This window comes from Leiobunum rupestre, chromosome 11 (assembly GCF_980474605.1).
Source record: "Leiobunum rupestre chromosome 11, qqLeiRupe1.1.hap1, whole genome shotgun sequence".
In the NCBI taxonomy this organism is placed as follows: domain Eukaryota; kingdom Metazoa; phylum Arthropoda; class Arachnida; order Opiliones; family Sclerosomatidae; genus Leiobunum; species Leiobunum rupestre.
Window position 1 is genome coordinate 14,678,972 of NC_143394.1, and position 21,470 is coordinate 14,700,441.

Consider the following 21,470-nt stretch of genomic DNA (forward strand, 5'->3'; position numbering starts at 1 on the left):
GAATTCCAATCGACCGAAAACCGCGTTTTGCGCGATTTTCATTCAATATAACGTTAGTGATACATTTTTATATATCGTAGGGTATTTATTATTTCGTACCGACGTGTATTTTTAGACCTTTTCCCCTTGAAATTCGATATTTTCCGGGTTTAATTTTTGAAAATAACCTTGATAAGACCCGACGTGAAATAGTTGCCTACCATATCTAACCTAACCCAACCCAATCTAACCTAAGCTAACCTAACCTAACCTAACCTAACCTAACCTAACCTGAACTAACCTACCCGAAGTGAAAACGAACCAGATTTAAATTTCCCGTTCAACCGAATCCCGCTATGTTGGGCTATAAACGAAAATACGTTTCGGTTCAATGGGATTCGATCGAACGGGATTCGGTCCAATAGTATACAACCAAAAAAACTCCATTAGCTGGTAAGTGTACCAATCTGGTCGAGCAATTTAATCTATAAAACCCTAGACATCGCAAACGGTGGAAGACTTATCCTCGGAGGACTTACGAGAGACGGAGTTCCAACAGCTTTTGAGACTTTCGAGACATTGGAGGCGGTTTCCCCAGTTGAACGCGATGTAAATGTACGGATTGATGCAGCTGTTGGAGGCCGATATAATACCCGACAACGCGACTACGTTCGTGTTCAAAACAGATTTGTCGCAGAACGCCAGTATCAACTCCTGGACCAAGTACGGAAGGCAAGTAGCCAAGAAGGCGATTACCACGGCCAAGGTCATCTTGAGCGTCTTAATCTTGGCCCGCGGCATGTAACCCACCGAGGACTGTCCGTCCAAAGAAGGTCCCGTCGTCAGAGTCTTTTTCTTGGACTTCTTTCTAATACTTCGGAAGCAAGAAGTGTCCTCGTCTTCGTGGATGACCACGACGCTATCTTTTCGTTGATCGGACGACCTTGACCACAGTAACGTCAGTATTCGGGTGTAGAGTCCAACCAGCATCCCGATTGGAATGATGAAGACGGACAAGAATATGAGCGCCATGTACCCTTGTCTCCAAGATTTCGGCAAAGACGCGGTGTAGAATTTGGACACGCAAAACGTTTTTCCCGATTCGACTGTTATGACCTGAAATTAGATCAAATATATTTCTAAGATTCTCTTAAATATGTTCCTGCGAAGTTCCAAGTACACATCTTTGTAAAGATTAATGAAGCCGTTTATATTTTGGATCATTAGAAGTCATTCAAATTTAAATGGGTCAAACCAAAATATTTAGCAAATAAGTCAGCCTAAATGAAATACTTCGTAAGCATGGTGATTACAGCTATTCAACTAATATTTAAATCTATTCATGATTCTAACAATTGAAATGGCAATTCGCTTTTGCGTTTTGTTAACCTTACAGAGGACCCTTTCAACCATATTACAAATTGTACGCAAATAACTTGCCCTTGTTTTAAAGATGAAATGCGTTATCTAAATTTTATCATCTGTGTGTGGAGTTGATAAGAATTTTAGACTTTTCTTGAAAGTATCTTAAAGAAATTCTGTATCTTTTGACCCTGCTTTCTAAATTAAGTCCTAGGTAGAATTCTGACTTTACTCTGGCCAAATCAAAACTCTACCAAGAATATATTTATTTATACTTAGGGAGAATGACTATGATAAGACGATTTTTAGAGCAGCAGAGTGATATAAATCTCTTTTTAAATGTCACTTTAGACTATTCGCGATCGAAAACTATCGCTACGCCCCCTTTGGTTCACCATTGAAACCTAGATAGGTAGCGGCTAAAGCAGACGCTATTAGTTTTTCTTCATCGTTATTTGTAAATTTGATTTTAAATATATAATGATAATTGCATTTTAATATAATTTTTGCTTCGTTTGCTAATAATTTGATAAGTTTCTTTAAGAAAAACACTCTTGTGACTTTTTAATTTGTCTGTAGCAGACACTAGATTATAGGTGCTGCCTCGGAGAAGCTAGCGCCGTTACGCCACCCTAGACTCGTACAAAATAATGGCAAGTGTCCGACCCCTCGAACCTTACTCTAAATATTTTTTCATTTATTAATAAAGCAACGTAATACCATTTTAAAATCTGTAGCAGATAGCTGTTTGACTAACGTATTTTTAAATTAAAAAGCAGGTCAGTTAATATATTCAGATAAATAATAAATTTTTTTAAAAATTGAAACATGTTGTTGGGCTTGATCAAAGGACCAAAATTGTCCTTCGCCATTTTTTCCTAGCTCCTATCGTTTGGCCAGTATCAGCGGTCAAAGGTAGACGAAACTTACAAGGAGACATCCCGAAGTGTAACGCACCGATTTTGTTCAAACTCGGGGGATTGGTAGACCTTCATGTAACTTGAAAAATCCTAAAGGGAATTTATTCAATGGGCAACCGTTTTGCCATGGCAACGAAAAATGTTTTTGACAACAACAAATGGAAATTTTCCCATTGAAAATAACATGGGATTCTGACCGATTCCTAGGAACCCCATGTGAAAAATTTGAACAAATTTCAAAATTTCGAAAATGCCAAAAATAGAAAAAATAGATAAAAATTGACAAAAAAAACATCAAAATTGATCAACTTTTGATCAATTTGAGGTCAAAATCCCATGTTATTTTCAATGGGAAAATTTAATATTTTGTGTTGTCAAAAACATTTTTCGTTGCCATGGCAAAACGGTTGCCCATTGAATAAATTCCATATTGGATTTTTCATGATACATGAAGGTCTACCAATCCTCCGAGTTTGAATAAAATCGGTGATTTACACTTCGGGATGTCTCCTTGTAAGTTTCGTCTACCTTTGACCGCTGATACTGGCCAAACTATAGGAGCTAGGAAAAAATGGCGATGGACAATTTTGGTCCTTTGATCAAGCCCAACAACATGTTTCAATTTTTAAAAAAATCGGTCCCATAAAAGAAGTGCGATGTCCTTTGCATATATAAAATTGATCTAAAACCTAGTTATAACATGTTTCGACTCCTAGTTTATTACTAGGTTATAAAAAAAGGTTATATATGTTTTATTTTTTAATTATAACTAGCATACAGAACTTATATATTGAATTCAGATAAGGCTAGTATTTTTGATCTGATCAGATAAGATTACTTCGGATGTCATCTGTGTACAACAAGAGTATGGGAAACAGATACAGATATTGTTTAACAGCTAGAAATGGGAACCACAAGCCCAAGTGGAGTGACAACCTAGTCTCTAAGCCATTAACCCGCTTAGATACTTGGGAATGTCTACGATAAAATCGTTCTTTAAATTGAAATAGACTTAGCGATAACGACAGGGCGAATAATCCTCGTTCGAGTCGTCTTGTAAATGCTAAACAAAAACAAAATTTCTCTCCTTTTTTAAGACCTAAGATCGAAAGTAGAAGAAAGTTAAGTTTTAAGAGACGGGTCCGTAAAAAGAGCCAGCCTGTTTTATTTTTAACTTCGTCCTTTTGAAAAAGAAAGGCTCCCAACCTCACGTCTCAGCGAAATTCCTCGCCAACCCGCTTGACCCGTTTCCCGGCGCAGAAGCGAAAGGCATTCGCTGTTTGCTTCCTCAAGTCGAGCCAACTAGTCGTCCTTTGTTTAGAAGTTGCTCTCCCTCCTTCTCGCCGATACTTCTTTTATGTTTGTTACACGTCTTTCCATCTGCCCGTTAAGCGACTGTCCGCTCCTTTAGACCAAGTATTTCTTCTCCAGCCAAAAGGCATATATACGTCCAAATCTCTCTAGGGAACTTAAACGGACTTTGAAAGGGAGGAAAACAAGGTAGTCGAGCCTTCGTTTCTTTTGAAATCGAAAGGTCTTTAGACGGAAGTAATTCTTTTAAATAAACCTGATTTTAAAAATGATTTTACGGGTATTACTCAACAAGCTCTTTTTCATAATTTAATTTTAATAATTATTTTTGTATTTAAGATTGTCAAATTATCTCTGCAATATAGAAGTCAGATATATGACAAAATCACTTATAAATATGAAATCTTAAAGTCTCTTAAAAATCTGAAGAAAAAAGAAAAGGAAATGACACTCTAAATTGAAAACTTCAAAATCAGATATACGAAATAACTTTGAAATTAAAAAACCCGAACTCAAAATTTAAGCTTCATTCCTTATCATATTATGGACTTGGCTCTTTATAAATTAAGAAAACCTTCAAGATGCAATACTTTAACTAACCAATTACGAAACTGACCTCATTTATAAAACTAAATAGCAATTTTCGCACGAGTAAGCCGTTCGTCACGCCAGCCTCTATCAAACTATAACTTGTAAAAAGAGAGATTGGATTTCCAAAGACAAAAAAACGCCGAATTGTAACCACTTTTCAAAAGAGAGCGAAGGAAGAAATAGTGAATTGAACTTTTGAAAAAACCTCGGGCCAAAAGAAATATTTTTATTTACTTCGGGAGTCGATACCCCGTATTAAGACAATGGGTTCTTCGCTTCTTAAACTTTTCTCTTCAAAGTTGAAAACTTGCGAGAGTGCAGGACTGTATCGATCTTCCCTAACTGCATAAGGGCTCTTTTTTATAATAGTAGGTTTCTGGGACCTGAGAGGAAATATATGGCGTTATCTATATAGCGTTAGATTCGCGTTACAGGTCGCTAAAGGGGTTCTCCCTTAAGATGCTCCGCGTAATAGCCACACATTGCCAGGAAGGCTATTAGAGGATTTTTTGCTTTTTATATACGACTTTCTTCGCCCCCGGAGTTACTCTTCCCTTCAAAAGATAAACTGCCAGATTAAATGGCTGTCTTCAGCTTTTTTGCCTTTATTTAGCGAACTATTTCTTAACATTTCTTAAGGGACTCCCAAATAGTCTCTAATGATTCCGCTCTGAGCTAATCAGAGTCGAATGGCTATACTCTCGATTTTATTAGTTTCTAAAACTTCAATTAATGAGAAAAACATATTTCGACAATTACTGTGAAAAAACACATTTCGACAATTACTGTGAAAAAACACATTTCAACAATTACTGTAAAGAAACATATTTCGACAATTACTGTGAAAAACACATTTCGACAATTACTGTAAGGAACATATTTCGACAATTACTGTGAAAAACACATTTCGACAATTACTGTGAAAAACACATTTCGACAATTACTGTGAAAAACACATTTCGACAATTACTGTAAAGAAACATATTTCGACAATTACTGTGAAAAACACATTTCGACAATTACTGTAAGGAACATATTTCGACAATTACTGTGAAAAACACATTTCGACAATTACTGTGAAAAACACATTTCGACAATTACTGTAAAGAACCATATTTCGACAATTACTGTGAAAAACATTTCGACAATTACTGTGAAGAAACATATTTCGACAATTACTGTGAAAAAACACATTTCGACAATTACTGTAAAGAAACATATTTCGACAATTACTGTGAAAAACACATTTCGACAATTACTGTGAAAAAACACATTTCGACAATTACTGTGAAAAAACACATTTCGACAATTACTGTTTATATAGCCTTGTAAATATTTTATTCTACAGCAAAGAAAACTTTTATTTTGGATTCGTTGAATTTGAAATCGTTGAAACGTTATTTGAAAAAAGTAATAGTTTCGATCAATAAATAAATTAAAATTGTTAAAGGTTTTTTGGGGGAATCCGTCAATATCTACAGTCACTGCTTACTATAGTATACAGGTTCTAATTTACATTGGTAGGAATTAAAATCATTGAGGCTCCGTTAAGTTGGCGCCCCCTTGTGTTCTTTTTCAGAAATTAACCGACTAAATAAAAGGCACCCATTATGCACCATTATGCACCACCAATATTTTATTACGCACCACTTCCGTTTAGTAGAAAATTAAAACTTAAAAGGGGGTGCTAACTTAACCATAGCGCCCCCATATCGCCTATCACCTTAAAAATGGGTGCCAATCAAACGCACTCATTACGCACCATTACGCACCACAGAGTTTTTATTTCGCACCATATTAATTAAAAAGTTATTCCATTTTCAAAGTGGGGGCGCTAGGTTCACCTCAGCACCCCCTATCGTCTACCGCCTTAAAAATGGGTGCCAATCAAACGCACTCATTACGCACCATTACGCACCACAGAGATTTTATTTCGCACCATACTAGTTACGGGGGAAATTTAATTTTTTAAATTTTGGAACTCCGAAAATCTAGCTTTCCCTCAGCGCCCCCTATCCCCTATTGCCTTAAAAACGGGTGCCAATCAAACACACTCATTACGTACCATTACGCACCACAGCGTATTCATTACGCACCATACTAGTTACGGGGGAAATTTAATTTTTTAAATTTTGGAACTCCGAAAATCTAGCTTTCCCTCAGCACCCCCTATCGTCTACCACCTTAAAAATGGGTGCCAATCAAACGCACTTATTACGCACCACAGAGATTTTATTTCGCACCATACTAGTTACGGGGGAAATTTAATTTTTTTAATTTTGGAACTCCGAAAATTGAGTTTTCCCTCAGCGCCCCCTATCACCTATTGCCTTAAAAAGGGGTGCCAATCAAACACACTCATTACGCACCATTATGCACCACAGTTGATTTATTATGCACCATACTAGTTATGGGATAAAAATAATTATTAAAATTTTGGACGTCTGAAAATCTAGCTTTTCCTCGGCGCCCCCTATCGCCTATTGCCTTAAAAATGGGTGCCAATCAAACACACTCATTACGCACCATTATGCACCATAGTCGATTTATTATGCACCATACTAGTTAGCGGAAATAATAAAGTTTTAAATTTAGACTTTAGATTTTCAATTTTAGCGGGAAATGATTTTCGTCAAACCACCCCTACTTTCACCAATCGTCCTGAAATTGGTTCCATTCAATGGCACCCAATACGCACCATTATGCACCACAGACGATTTTTAACCACCATAATAGTTAGCAGAAATAATTTATTTCTAAATTTGGGCGTTCGATTTTCAATTTTTAGCAGGGGAAAAATTACGTCTGCACGCCCCACTTTTACTAATCGCCATACAAATGGTACCATTCAAATGCACTCATTACGCACCGTTATGCACCACAGTTGATTTATTATGTACCATGTGCACCATAATGCACTCTCCATGCACCAATTTGCACCACCAATTGAAAAGCAAAAAGGGGTGCTAAGTTAACATTAAGTTATCACCCCCCTCCCAAAATGAAAAGATGATACTTGACACATAATGCACCCGTCATACACCATCGTGCACCACAGAGATCTTTCATTGCACCATTTTCCTTCAAAAGATATGGGGGGTGCTAAGTTAACGGTAGCACCCCCACTCTCGAAATCGATATTTTTAACGTGCCTATTAGATTGCACCCGCTATGCACTATCATGCACCTCAGAGATGTTTCATTGCACCGTGTTAATTTTTAAATAAAATTTTTTTCTGTAAAATCTAAATAAATAACTTAAGACCGAGGTGCTAAGTTAACGGTGGCACCCCCACTCTCGATATCGATACGTTTAACGTGCCTAATCGAATGCACCAACGACGCACTACCATGCACCACAGAGATTTCTCATTGCACCATACCCCTTTAGGAGATATAATTGAATTTGCTCTTTCACAGCTTTTAAAAAAATTAAAATATTTGCTTTTAACGACAGCCCCCCCCCCATTTTTCGATTTCGATAATTAACGATTTTAACGCGCGTAATCGATTGCACCCTTAATATAGTGCTATGCACCGCAGTTAGTTTTCCTTGCACCGCACTCCTTTTGGAGATATGGCGTATATTCAGTATCAAGCGTTCGGGGCGCTCAATATAAAAATATTAACGTTAGGGCTAGGTTAACGACAGCCCTAACTAATGATCTTATTTCAAAAATGACTTCTCGACTGTAAGATTGCCGACTTTTTTAGCAGCTTATAAAACATGCGTAAACGCGAACGTCTACGGTTTTTCCTAACGTTGGAACAAGAAAGTCGTAGATAATAGGGATTTCGGTTGTCTTATTAGCACCGGTATATAAATACTGCTGAAACTGTACGTGTAATAGAAAAATGAAGATCAAGCTTAGCTTTTTAGTCGTGCACTACATCAAGTGGCTTAATCTGAAGTCCAAGTAAAGTATAGGGCCAATAATAAAGTTGCGTATTCTACACTGTTAAAAATAAAGGTTTATAAAACGAACAAAATTGGACTTTTAATTTATTTCAAACCATTCGGTTACTAAAAAGGGTCTAATCAATTATTTTAGACCCATTTTACTCTTTCATGTTGAATACAATACCTTTTGGGGTATTAAAAAGGAACGAGCCCTAAGAATAAACCTTTTACATTCCTATTGGTAAAGGTATAAAAAAGTTATGTTCTAACATTTACACTTTTGAATACCCATTTAATTCCCTTAAACGAAGAAAAAAATGAAATGGACCATTTCGAGACTAGTATTTGAATACTACGTTATTTATTTTTTTAATATTTTCTTTACAATAACAAAATGCGAAGAAACTCCAATCACAAGGAATATTTAACTAAGGTTAAGGCTTTAAAAATTTGATAACCGATTTTAAATATAGGCGATAATTATTACGGCGTCAAACTATGATAACCCAAATATCGGCACTAATGAAGTTTTGCTATGTGTATATCAAAAACTGAAAGTATTAAATGATACTCTACGTGATCAACTCCCTTCGTTCAACGACTTCAGGGACGCTCATTCGGCTATTTCCCCCGAGTGAAAACCAGCCTAAACTGGCTATGTTAATGGTTAAAATATTGAATAAAAATAATAAGGGCCTATAAAGGACTGAAAATAAAGTTAGAAAGGATTAACTTCTTACTGTTTATGAAGTAAAATGGATAAAAGAGTGTAAAATAAGTACTTAAACACTCCACGAAAGGACTGAATTTGGGGAGCAGAAGGTTTCAAAATGTTTTATGATTAAACCCTGAATGTTCTTAAATATTTGAAAAGGTGTTAAACACTTTAGAGGTCTAAATTAAAACCTTTATTTTTAACAGTGTAGATTTACAGCGTGTTACGGATAAGAGTACCGAAACGTTTATAATTTATTCTATTAGTCCCTACGAGTTTAAAATGTCAAATGAACCATGGTCCTAAAAAGCCCCGTTTCAGAGTTGCGAGCTCCCAAAAATCGGCCTAAAAAACATCGAAATCCACGCTAATGTGAAATCTTTATTCATCCTTGACTCCAATGGTTTTCATTTTGTCGGTTGTTTTTTAGCGACAGAGTGATAAACAGATCGTCGAATATCAAAATATCATCAAGAAATCGTTCGGGAGTATGCACCGCTAGTTTTTGAAATTAATAATTAGTCTATTTTTCCAGCTTAAATTTAGTAAATCTTTCAAGAAAAATCAGCTAAACCTAGTGGGATTGTTGTAAGGGGGGGGTGACTTAACTCGGTCCCCGTGAAAAAGTAAAAAATGAGACCCCAAATTTCCAAATTTATTTTTTCCCCTCTAACTATTATGGTGCATAATAAATCGACTGTGGTGCATAATGGTGCGTAATGAGTGCATTTGAATGGTACCATTTGTATGGCGATTAGTAAAAGTGGGGCGGGCAGACGTAATTTTTCCCCTGCTAAAAATTGAAAATCGAACGCCCAAATTTAGAAATAAATTATTTCTGCTAACTATTATGGTGCTTAAAAATCGTCTGTGGTGCATAATGGTGCGTATTGGGTGCCATTGTATGGAACCAATTTCAGGACGATTGGTGAAAGTAGGGGTGGTTTGACGAAAATCATTTCCCGCTAAAATTGAAAATCTAAAGTCTAAATTTAAAAATATTTCCGCTAACTAGTATGGTGCATAATAAATCGACTATGGTGCATAATGGTGCGTAATGAGTGTGTTTGATTGGCACCCATTTTTAAGGCAATAGGCGATAGGGGGCGCCGAGGGAAAGCTAGATTTTAGGAGTTCCAAAATTTAAAAAATTTAATTTCCCCCGTAACTAGTATGGTGCGCAATGAATACGCTGTGGTGCGTAATGGTGCGTAATGAGTGCGTTTGATTGGCACCCATTTTTAAGGCAATAGGTGATAGGGGCCGCTGAGGGAAAGCTAGATTTTCGGACGTCCAAAATTTTAATAATTATTTTTAATCCATAACTAGTATGGTGCGTAATGAATACTCTGTGGCGCGTAATGGTGCGTAATGAGTGTGTTTGATTGGCACCCGTTTTTAAGGCAATACGTGATAGGGGGCGCTGAGGGAAAACTAAATTTTCGGAGCTCCAAAATTTAAAAAATTAAATTTCCCCCGTAACTAGTATGGTGCGTAATGAATACTCTGTGATGCGTAATGGTGCGTAATGAGTGCGTTTGATTGGCACCCATTTTTAAGGCAATAGGTGATAGGGGCCGCTGAGGGAAAGCTAGATTTTCGGACGTCCAAAATTTTAATAATTATTTTTAATCCATAACTAGTATGGTGCGTAATGAATACTCTGTGGCGCGTAATGGTGCGTAATGAGTGTGTTTGATTGGCACCCGTTTTTAAGGCAATACGTGATAGGGGGCGCTGAGGGAAAGCTAGATTTTCGGAGCTCCAAAATTTAAAAAATTAAATTTCCCCCGTAACTAGTATGGTGCGAAATAAAATCTTTGTGGTGCGTAATGGTGCGTAATGAGTGCGTTTGATTGGCACCCGTTTTTAAGGCAATACGTGATAGGGGGCGCTGAGGGAAAGCTAGATTTTCGGAGTTCCAAAATTTAAAAAATTAAATTTCCCCCGTAACTAGTATGGTGCGAAATAAAATCTCTGTGGTGCGTAATGGTGCGCAATGAGTGCGTTTGATTGGCACCCATTTTTAAGGCGGTAGACGATAGGGGGTGCTGAGGTGAACCTAGCGCCCCCACTTGGAAAATGGAATAACTTTTTAATTAATATGGTGCGAAATAACAACTCTGTGGTGCGTAATGGTGCGTAATGAGTGCGTTTGATTGGCACCCATTTTTAAGGTGATTGGCGATATGGGGGCGCTATGGTTAAGTTAGCACCCCCTTTTAAGTTTTAATTTTCTACTAAACGGAAGTGGTGCGTAATAAAATATTGGTGGTGCATAATGGTGCTTAATGGGTGCCTTTTATTTAGTCGGTTAATTTCTGAAAAAGAACACAAGGGGGCGCCAACTTAACGGAGCCAATAAGGCTAACCTTATTTGAAAAAATTCAATTTCTGCAACTACTATTTAAATTGCTTTGTTAAGTTTTAGTTCTACAGTAAAAAACTTGAGCTTAGTTGAAGTTAAAATGGTAAAAACGTCATTTTTCATCTATTCAAATGAAAGGGAATTCGAGGAATGAAAAGTTATTTTCAGCATTAGACCGAGCCTTATATAAACTTTAAAATTTAATTTTCTGCGTGTCAAAAGAAAGGCAGTTTTTTTAAACTGAATATAGAACGGTCGTATTGAGTATTAACGTCATAATTTCTAGCCAATGAGGCAGTGTATAGTTTGATTCGACATCACAAGTAGGATTTTTATGGCTTCAAGTGTTTTTTGGCTTTATTTTAAAAGAATTTAAGACTGTTTATTTGTAATTTCAGAGTACCTTTAAACCTATTCGAGATAAAGTTAGGAATTTAATTAGCTGGTGCTAAAAAACCCTAGCTTAAAGGCCAACCCTACACAGTTTCTATAAAGAGATACTGTAGTAAGATTTGCGAACACTCGACTTATGTTCAGTTCATTTTGCTTTTATTTTCTAACGGCCCATTTAAAAAAAAAGATTTTTGGATATACCTAAGCATAAGTGTATAATATTGGAATATATACTTATGACCTAAGGTAATCTACGTAAAGAAAATATATTTCAAAATATTATAAATTAAATATTAATTATATATAGTTATTTTACTACATGCCATGTTTTGTTTAAAAATTTTACTGATAAATGATTTCAACCTCATAATTAAGCAATTAGCTTGGCGAATTCTCTCTTTCCCTGGTCTCGGTGGTTGAGGAAAAATCAGGACAACCCTTTGTCCCTTAATACTCGAAAGGGGCAACGCATTCGCGAAGGAATTTATGCTCCAAAAATATTTCCGAAAAATATATACTAGATATATCCCACGTGATTCGAATCCCAATTTTGACAATTAATCATTTGAACCCAAAAATACGAAAATCGATATTATCGCTCGTTATTCTCTGTTTTCAGACTGATTTTTGAGCATTTCAACACTGACCCTGGAAAATATTCTAATTCCTATTTACTTAAACAGATTGTTTTGCTCTTTTAAAATTACAAAGGAAAACCAAATTAGTTTTAATTTTCCACGTGTTATGTCAAAATTGTATTAATCTAAATTTTATTAAGTTTAAAATAATAATTTATTATGAGCTAATTATACTTTCAAAAATTACAAAGTGAATTTCAGCTGCTTGAAAACACGTATTCCAACTTCATCGGTTCCTTAGTTTTTATTTTAATCTAAAAATTTTAAAGTTCAATGAAAACTTTTATTTTAATGAAAGCTTTTATCTTCGTATTCCCCAAAGGATTTAAATAAAACGGAATTGTCAGATTAAAGAACCGTAAATTTTTAAACAGCAGGTAAAGTTACGGGTTTCAAACGGGTGTTTACTGAACAATAGGTAACGTAGTAAATAAAAGTATGACCCTTGAGTCTAATAAATTAGTAGAAGGATTCGAAAATTAATGTAGTACAATAATTAATTATTTTTTAAGGATAATGCCTTTACTGAGAAGATCATCTCTAATTTCCACCTGATGGGTGATTCAATGGTATCTTCCCATTGCGCCGAATCCCATTCGACCGAATTCCCATTCGACCGAATTCCCATTAGACCGAATTCCGCCAATGTTTTTGATGAAATTAGCCCAAAGGCGGGTTTTGTATTTTTCTAATCGAGCGACGCAATATTCACAATTGAGCGACCGCAAAAAAATATAGTTTTTCTTTCTACTCCTTTTGATATTTTATGGAAGCGTTTTAATATATTTTTAAGTCTGTTGCGTTAGGTTAGGTTAGGCAACACTAAATGCTGTTCTGACAGATGCTGAAACGGAGAAGTGCGGGTTTTTCGGTCGAATGGGACCATCCCATTAGATCGAATCCTAAATTCGCCAAAGTGTGGCTTTTTCGGTCGAGTGGGATTGGGTTCGGTCGAATGGGATTCGGCGCAATGGAACAGATTCGATTCAATCACTTCGGAAGACGTAAGGCTTAGAGCACTAATGAGATACTTGGTCCCTATTTTTTAAGGGAAGAAGCTCAAATGGGGCCGTTAGAGCCTGAGACGGGTGGCAGAATCGGTAAAAAATAGTCTAACCGTAGTCATTATTCTATTGGTCAGCAGTGATGCCAGATTGAGGGAAATTTCCCACATCTAGGGAAATTTTGACCCCTAAACACGGTAAAAAGGGAAAAGGGAAATCCGACCAAAAATTAACTAAATCTTGTGAAATTCAAGGGGAAAAATTATTTTATTCAAAGCTAACATAAAAAATGGCACACCTTCATTAAATTGACTTATTATGAAAGAGTCAATTAATACAATCATAAGTATTTTGTCGCATTCGCTTTAGCTAGCACCTCTGCAATTTTTGGCAATTTGGAAAGCCGTCTGCTAAATTTCCCGCTCTATCTCTAGTACAAACTGTGTATTGGTAAAATTGTTCCTAGTTTTTATTCATTTCGAGATGAAAATAAAAGTATTATTTTCTTCAAGACATTTGTTATTATGGTTTTACAATGTCCTATGTAATTGTTTTACGCAAATATCATTGTTTTTATGGTTTTGGAAAACTAGTCCAAAAAGGGAAATCTCAAGGGTCCGACAGGAAAATTACATTTTCGCGATCTGGCATCACTGTTCGTCAATCAAATTAAAATGTAGCCAGTCGAATTTTGGTCTAAAATGAAGACTGTTGATGAGGGACTTCACCATGTTTCCACAGAGTTTAGAATTGCCTTTAATAATTAATTGTGTTCCCCTATCGAATAATTAATTTTATGTTTGTCAAAGCAAGGCTTAAGTTTTCGTTCCCTAAGCCTTGATCTAAAATAATAAACCAGCTAGAGGATTCGACGACAATCCTTGAAGAAATATACGATACAACTCGTCGAAAGTTCTGTGATCATTTTTGAGCGTTTTCTTTTCGCGTTTATACTTCACTGTAAAATACTTTTTTATAGCTTGAAGAAGGCGATTTCTGTCGATCTTACGTGGCACCGCGTATAATTATAATATTGTTTAAATAAAAATACTTAATATTTTCCAGCTCAGAAAATCGATAGATTATGGTGAGTTGTTAATTTGCTAGCGGCATGCAGGTTAAAAAGCGTAAAAACTGTAGTAAGTTGAAATGCCCTTAAGCCCCATTTTCATGCTCGCTGGTAGCGGGTAAAAATCGACAAAATCCGCTTCGGCTATACACTTTTTCACTTTCCGCGTCGATCTGTTTCAAACAGATATTTTAGCTTTATTTTCACGCTTGCGAGTGGCGGAAGCGAATTTTGACGATTTTTATCCGCTACCAGCGAGCATGAAAATGGGGCCTTAAGCCTTGTATAATAAGGGTGAAAGAGAAACATTTGCGGTAAGCCAGGGTACACGATACACAATTCGGTGTTTAGACAGAAGTAATACATAAGAGATGTTTGAGTATTGTTGAACCAGTATACTAATTTTTCGACATTTTCTAAAGTCAAAATTGATTTATATTCACTGTAATTAGGTCAAAGGGTCATGGTTATAAAGTTACTTAAAATCAACTGATATATTTCAGATTTGGTAGGTTATTTCTTAGTTCTTACTCCAGACCAAAATTCAAACTTCGCATTCCCTTTTTAATTTTTAAATCGAATCTTTTATTTTCCGAGCTGCTACAAATTACTAGAGAGTTTCAAACCTTTCCCAAATTTCTCCCCAAAATTGTATAGCTATCTCCAGTTAGAACGCCTCGATTCCGGCCCTTAATTATCCTTTTAGCGGGGGCACGGGTCGGGTCTCCATAGCCCTGATAGAGAACCGCCGACAATAAAAGAAATGAGAGATCTCGTTACGAACCTGGAATATGTAAGCGTTCGGGAGGGAAGGGACGGTGGAGCAAAGCCAGGCGGCGACCAAGAGTGTCCTGAGTCTGGGGCGACGTCCCAGCGGGTAAATAATTGCGGCGTAACGATCCAGGGCGATGGCCAGCAGGATGTAATTAGACGAAACCATGGTGAAGGTCTGGCACACTTTGAAAAGCTTGCATCCGACGTCACCGGCCACCCAAGCCCGGTCCATCGTCTCCCACACCAGCTGGCTGACCATCGTGAAGAAAGTCACCAGCAGATCGGCAAAGGCCAAATTGAAGAAGAGTGTCTGTAGAGGAAAATCACACAAGGATGGTTAACAATCTGCAGGGAATTTGCTACTTTATTTTTCTTAATATATATGTTGATACTTTATTCTGGGATTTTGGGGTAGACGTAGAGCCGCCATCAGCGATATTTTTTCTCGCGTCAAACCATCGCCACCGATACATTTTGAACCAAATCCAATTGGCGCTATGCTCTAGGAGTTTAGGTAGTGTAGCGTTTTGACGTCATTTTACTCCAATACTGTCCCCGCAAATAGTTTAGGTCAAGGGGTCCGTCACTTCGAGGAATTGTGTACGAGAATCAAGGAATCTGGAACCAAGATTCTGATTCTGCTAAGATTCTAGATTCTAGCAAGATTCCCTGATTCTTATTTGATCTTGACTTATTTGACTCTTGTTTGATTCCATTTCAAATCACCCGTGACCGAGGCTTATGACTGTGATTCCTGAAATAAATTTTAGATTCCGTGATTCGTATGTGATTCATCGATTCGAGTAGGCTATATTTTATGTTAGATTCTCGAGATTCTCAAGATTCCAGATTAGCTTCTTCAGATTCGGAATCAAGTCCCGTACGAGATTGCTCGAAGTGACGGACCCCTCGGTTTAGCCTGTGTATACAAGGTGTAGAAATGTTTCTAAAAACTATTAAGTCGATACCTAAAATTTATTTATTTTAACTTAAAGTGGAATTGTCACCAAAACCAAAATTTACGAGGTTTTTTTACAGAATGATAGAAAATATAGTAATGATTATGTCCCTGAAATTTTATAGTTATTGGGAAAGTATTTAAAAAGTTACGCTACTTTTTCCGCAACCTACATCAAACTGTTCCAAAAATTTCCGAAATCGCGGTTGAACCTACGTGCAGCGCCAAAAATTTGAGAAAGAGCGGCGTGTAAGGTATTTTAAAAACACGATAAACTCCAATCTACGAATATAACTCGGTTAAAAAAGCCAAGGAGAATGTCGTAACAGACGACAGTTCCGACCGAAAAACGATAAAACCGGGGAAAATAATATATCGTTCACCAGACGGCGCTGCAGGTAGGTTCAACCAAGCGGTTCTGAGATTCTCGAGTCGGGGGGGGGGGGGGGGGATAAAACTCGAAATTTGGTTGCTAATAATAAATCAAATACTGGCAATATTAACATGACATTTTGTGTATAACCATTTTCGGACGTCCTCTATCCATTTAAATGGTTTTTAACCAATTTTAGAGTGGTGACAATACCGCCCCGGCACGAGAGGGGGTAGGAACACGTCACCAGTGTGCGCTTCAATTCGGGGAGGAGACGTCAGTCTCAGGGAACCAATAAGATACGGAGCTGATTTGAATTATTTAAGGAGGAAAAAGCTTACTTTTCGAGCATAAGAGGGTTTGGGAGTAGCGCTCAAAACCGTCTCAACATAGACATACTCCCTAAGTAAAAATAAATTTATTCGTGTTGAAACTAGATCTAGGCCAGAAAAATAATACACGAATCTTCGGAATCTCCAGACACTTCTCAATGTGTCAGCTTTTTATTACTTAGGCTATATATGTAAAATGGAAAAATATACTTTCTAGTGATATTTACTTATTTACAAATCATAATTCAACCTGTAAATTTTTTAAGAAGTTAGTAAATGATGTATTTCGTTTTATTCAAAGATGGATAAAATACGCGAATAGGTAGAATAATTCATAATGAAAAGGGATAAAAAAGCTAAACCCTAAACAAATTTGATGAAATTTAAATTAAAAAACTTAGAAATAACTCGTACCAATAGGTCTTCGAGTTAACACAAAGACGCGAATCTCGGACCAAATAGATCTTCGAGTAAAATCTAAGTAAAATAGCCAGAAATTCCAACGATAGTTCGGTTTCGTCCTATTTGAGAGCCAGGACCTGCAAATCACTGTTTATATAGTGCTTGCTAAAATAATGGAAATTTTTCCCTTTTGCGTCAGCAACAAGCGTTAAGTTTTAACCAGATAGCTTTTATGACATATTAAGGCTTGGAAAAAACACGACGTTCTGTTTACAGGAGAAAAGTTTCCACTATTTCAACAAGTACTATATAAAAAATATCTTGCGGGTCCTGGCTCTCGGAAATCTCCATTCTTGGCGATTTATTTAAGCGCCTATTACACCGAAAAGAGAAACTAAGCCTAAACATTAAAAATTTCAAAACGCGTTGCATAGCAACGGAAAACATTTCGGTTTATCCAAAACGAATTTAGAAAAATCGGCGGGAGCCTGTGAAGGTACATATTTCAATTAAATAACATAACAGTGTATAGTTACTAAGCAATTTTAAATCTATAACTATACTTCATAAGTGTGTTAGTTAGACAAATTAATATATCATAGCATATGAAACTCATAAAGGTATTGTTTAATTAAACCTTATTCACGGAATATATCGTCTATAACAACCAACTTGTTGACGAAACACAATCCGTCGACTTTATATATGGAAAACCAAACTTACAAGGAGAGTACCCGAGGTGTTTATTGCCGATTTAGTTCAAAGTCGGCCGTAATGTAGACCTATATGAGATATGAAATTTCTTAAAAGGAGACGTTGCACTACCCATTCGATTTGCCATGGCAACCGAAAACGTTTTTGACCACTTACAACCAAAATAAGATTTTTTCCTTATTGTACCCAAAATGTGTTCAAATTTACCCTAATAATGTTTCAATTTACCCAAACTTGATGAAATTTACCTAAATGTGGTCCAAATTACCCATTTCGTGATCTTCAAATTTTTAAAAAAAATTCGTAGCTAGGACCCTGTGAAACCGAGAAAATCCCATGCTTTTTTAAATGGAGATTTTATTGTTTTAAGTGATCAAAAACATTTTCGGTTGCCATAGCAAATCGAATGGGTAGTGCAACGTCTCCTTTTGGGAAATTTCTTACTTCATATAGGTCTACATTACGCCCGACTTTGAACAAAATCGGCAATAAACACCTCGGGTACTCTCCTTGTTAGTGACAACTAGGTGCAGCAAACACAAGGAGAACGCAGCTAGCCTTTTAAACAAGCTATTGCAGTGTTGTGTACAAATTTCATTGGACGAACCTTTACGCTGAACGTTTTACGGGCGGGGCAGTGGCGTACCTAGACCCTTTGACGCCCGGGGCGGATCACGAATTGGTTGCCCCTTCCAATTTCTAAAATGTTCATGTGTTCTGCTTTACAGCAAAAGTAGAAAAATAATAAGAATTCGCATTCATTTTGTCCAAATGAACAAAAAGCTAGTAACAACGGTCTCAATACGAGAAAAGACTAAATCGTCTAAACGCCATTACTAAAAACACCAATGTTTTTTCCTGAATGAAAAATGCCGCCCCCTAGAAAATGCCGCCCGGGGCGGACCGCCCCCTCCGCCCCACCCTAGGTACGCCACTGGGGCGGGGGGGAAGACAATTTCCGAATTTTCCCCTTCCGACGGCAGCAGGCGCTAAAGCGTCTAACCAATGAAAACTGTACACAAGAAAATGCACGACTTTTGACGGGTTGCGTTCTCCTTGTGTGGGGTGCTGTGTTCGTTGCTTCTATGTGACAATCAATAATTCAGCTCACGCTTAGCTTCCAAGGTATTTTGTTTCCATGGTAATTTTTTCAATAGCTCAAGGAAAAGAATTTTTAGTTTTTTTGTCCACCTAATTATTGTATGTTTCGTGCGAAACAAGGTCTCATTGAAATTTCTTCTATGGAAATGTTATCTGGGTTGCCATAGTACCTGGAAAACATGGAATTCCTGGAAAAGTCGGGGAATTTTAATACGGCCCTCAAAATCAAGGAAATGTCAGGGAATTTAAAAAATTAGTATACACGTCAGAGAAAGGTCAAGGAGCTTCATTTTGATTGAAAATTGGAAACCTTAACTAAATACAGGTTAAAAATTGGCCAAGTTGGTCGTAAAATTAGTCATTAAACAACGCCGAAAAGGTAAAAAAGACCAACAACTAGAATATATTTATTTATTGTTGTCGCGTGTTTTTATTGCTGGGGTTTTTTTTTTTAATTCCTTTAGTCTTAACTTGTAACTTCGCCTTGATTCCTTGAAGGCCTATCGGCCAAAGTACCGCGTATCGGTTTTAAATATAAAACTATATTTTAGTTCCCCCAAACGTTGCTGGTGTTTTTACTTTTTCGGCGTGGTTTATATCTAGGCCAACGATGGTTCTCGTTTTTCTTGCATTTGCTTTAAAATTATTTATTTAAAATCTCTGGAATTTGATTCTGAAAAACCAATGTTAACAGAGACAAATTTATGATTGATTATGATAGCTTTGTGTAGAAAGTAACGTAGAATTGACGTTACAGCCAAAAGAAAAATATTCAATTTATAGATTCACATAATCCTTTGAAAAATACGCCCTGTAATTTCAAGTAGTTCGCCTTCTAACACATGACTCGGGCGTACATTTAAATGTAAATGTATAACTGCTTATTGGACTTATGACTTAGTCTGAAATCCAACAAAAATATGAGTTCTAGAAAGGCTTAACACGGATAAAATATAATACGAACATTCGTACGTAAAACATAATTTGGTGATATTTGATTACTAATAGTTTGAAATCACTTTTAAATTGGACATACTAAGTAGCAGTTGTAAATAGTGCTCGGCATTCGATTAATTTTTATCCATGAATAAAATAAGCTCGGCGATATTTAAATAATATTTATTTAAATAACCAATAGTTGAATAAAAATTGTAAAATGTTTAAATAATCGAAAGTTAATAAGCATAAAACAAACAATTATTTAAATAAATACCACTTTTATTCAAATAAATGCTTGGTTGCGTAAAAAACATAATTAAATAAGTTAAAATGATATTATTTTTACCAACGTTTTTTTAAATAAATCGGAAAATTTGTGGATAATGAATAAACAATTCTGAGCACTAGCTGTAAATAAGCTACTGTACATATATTATTGATTTATTTAGCTTTGTAATACTCTCAGAAATTGACACGTCATGGTGTTGGTTGAGGTATCAAAGGGGGAGATTGCTAACAATGTAAGTCCCACGTACATTAATCCTCATTTAATCCTTCGGTAAAGCTGATTGGGTAACGCGGCCGTTTTCGATTCAATTATTAGGTATTCTGAAAGCCTACGCTCTTCGCTAGTAAATTGAGAGATTGGCCAAGTGTCATCCGCCAATATTTGGTGAACGGCTTTATACTACCAGAAGTTTCAAGAGAATGACAATAGCAAGATAGGTAGATGAATCCTTTTTTCGTTAGAGATTTATTGCATACTTCTGATACTACGTATATAGTAAAATAACCCTTACAAAATTTTTCTATAGAATTTTTATAAATTTTATATACATATATAGAAAGTCTAAAGTTTTCTTTGTCATTTAGAGTGCTGTATTTTAATAGAAACTTCGATCGAAAATTCTTTTTTTAAATGAAAACAAATTCTATTAATTCTATAGGAATTTGAATCATTTTTCTAAACGTTTTCGGATACATTTCTGTAGATGTTTTATAAAGTATTTTTGTAATAGAAAGTGCCGCAACTTTGTATCCAATGATAAATTATTTACACTCTACCAAACTTGACTCTTTAAAATTTAGAAAATATCAACTTGCGCATTTAAAATTAAAATTAAATTAATAAGGTTTTCAGTTTTCATTTAATTACTTTCATTGCTATTTTACAATCACCGAAAACTCCATGATTTCGAAAACAGATTTATCTCATAACCACATGAATTATAATAACATACTTGAACACGAGTGGTTTTGGCACCTGGTCTTCGAATGTGACAACACACGGCTAAGTTCCCGAAACAGGACACGACGATCATGGTGGCCAGCATGTACACTCGAACCTGCCGGTGATACTCCGGTCCCAAGACGTCGGTCTGGTTGGACACGTCCGTGCCGTTTTCTATCACGGTAAATCCCATTTTATTCTAACACGGAATAAATGCGCTTTCAATCAATCATTCAGTGGATGCGACGAAATATTTAAATCCCGATTTAGAACCGCTGTCAATTGGAGGAATGATAGTTGTATCGCTTTTAATCATTCCGTACTCTTTGATCAAAATCCCCGAGTCAACACGGTGGGCTAGAGTAAAGCGCGCGGTTGACTCTTAACTTTGACGT

General features: G+C 36.3%; 1 protein-coding gene across 1 annotated transcript; it reads right to left on the reverse strand.

Annotated features, from left to right (window-relative positions):
* Positions 1-437: 437 nt before the first annotated feature.
* Positions 438-21,268, reverse strand: LOC149921407 (arg8-vasotocin receptor-like). The gene is made up of 3 exons (XM_090162170.1): positions 21,086-21,268; positions 15,036-15,335; positions 438-1,095 (listed from the first exon to the last, which is right to left on the reverse strand). The coding sequence occupies exons 1-3, from the start codon at positions 21,266-21,268 to the stop codon at positions 475-477; spliced, it is 1,104 nt and encodes a 367-aa protein (XP_090018296.1). The 3' UTR covers positions 438-474.
* Between the last annotated feature and the right edge of the window lie 202 nt (positions 21,269-21,470).

Excerpts from the sequence above, each read along its gene's own strand:
- LOC149921407 (XM_090162170.1), bottom strand. The coding sequence starts at position 21,268 with ATGGGATTTACCGTGATAGAAAACGGCACGGACGTGTCCAACCAGACC. Across the intron at positions 15,336-21,085 it reads CCAAAACCACTCGTGTTCAA|ACACTCTTCTTCAATTTGGC; the intron begins GTATGTTATTAT and ends TTTCCTCTACAG. Across the intron at positions 1,096-15,035 it reads CGAACGCTTACATATTCCAG|GTCATAACAGTCGAATCGGG; the intron begins GTTCGTAACGAG and ends ATCTAATTTCAG.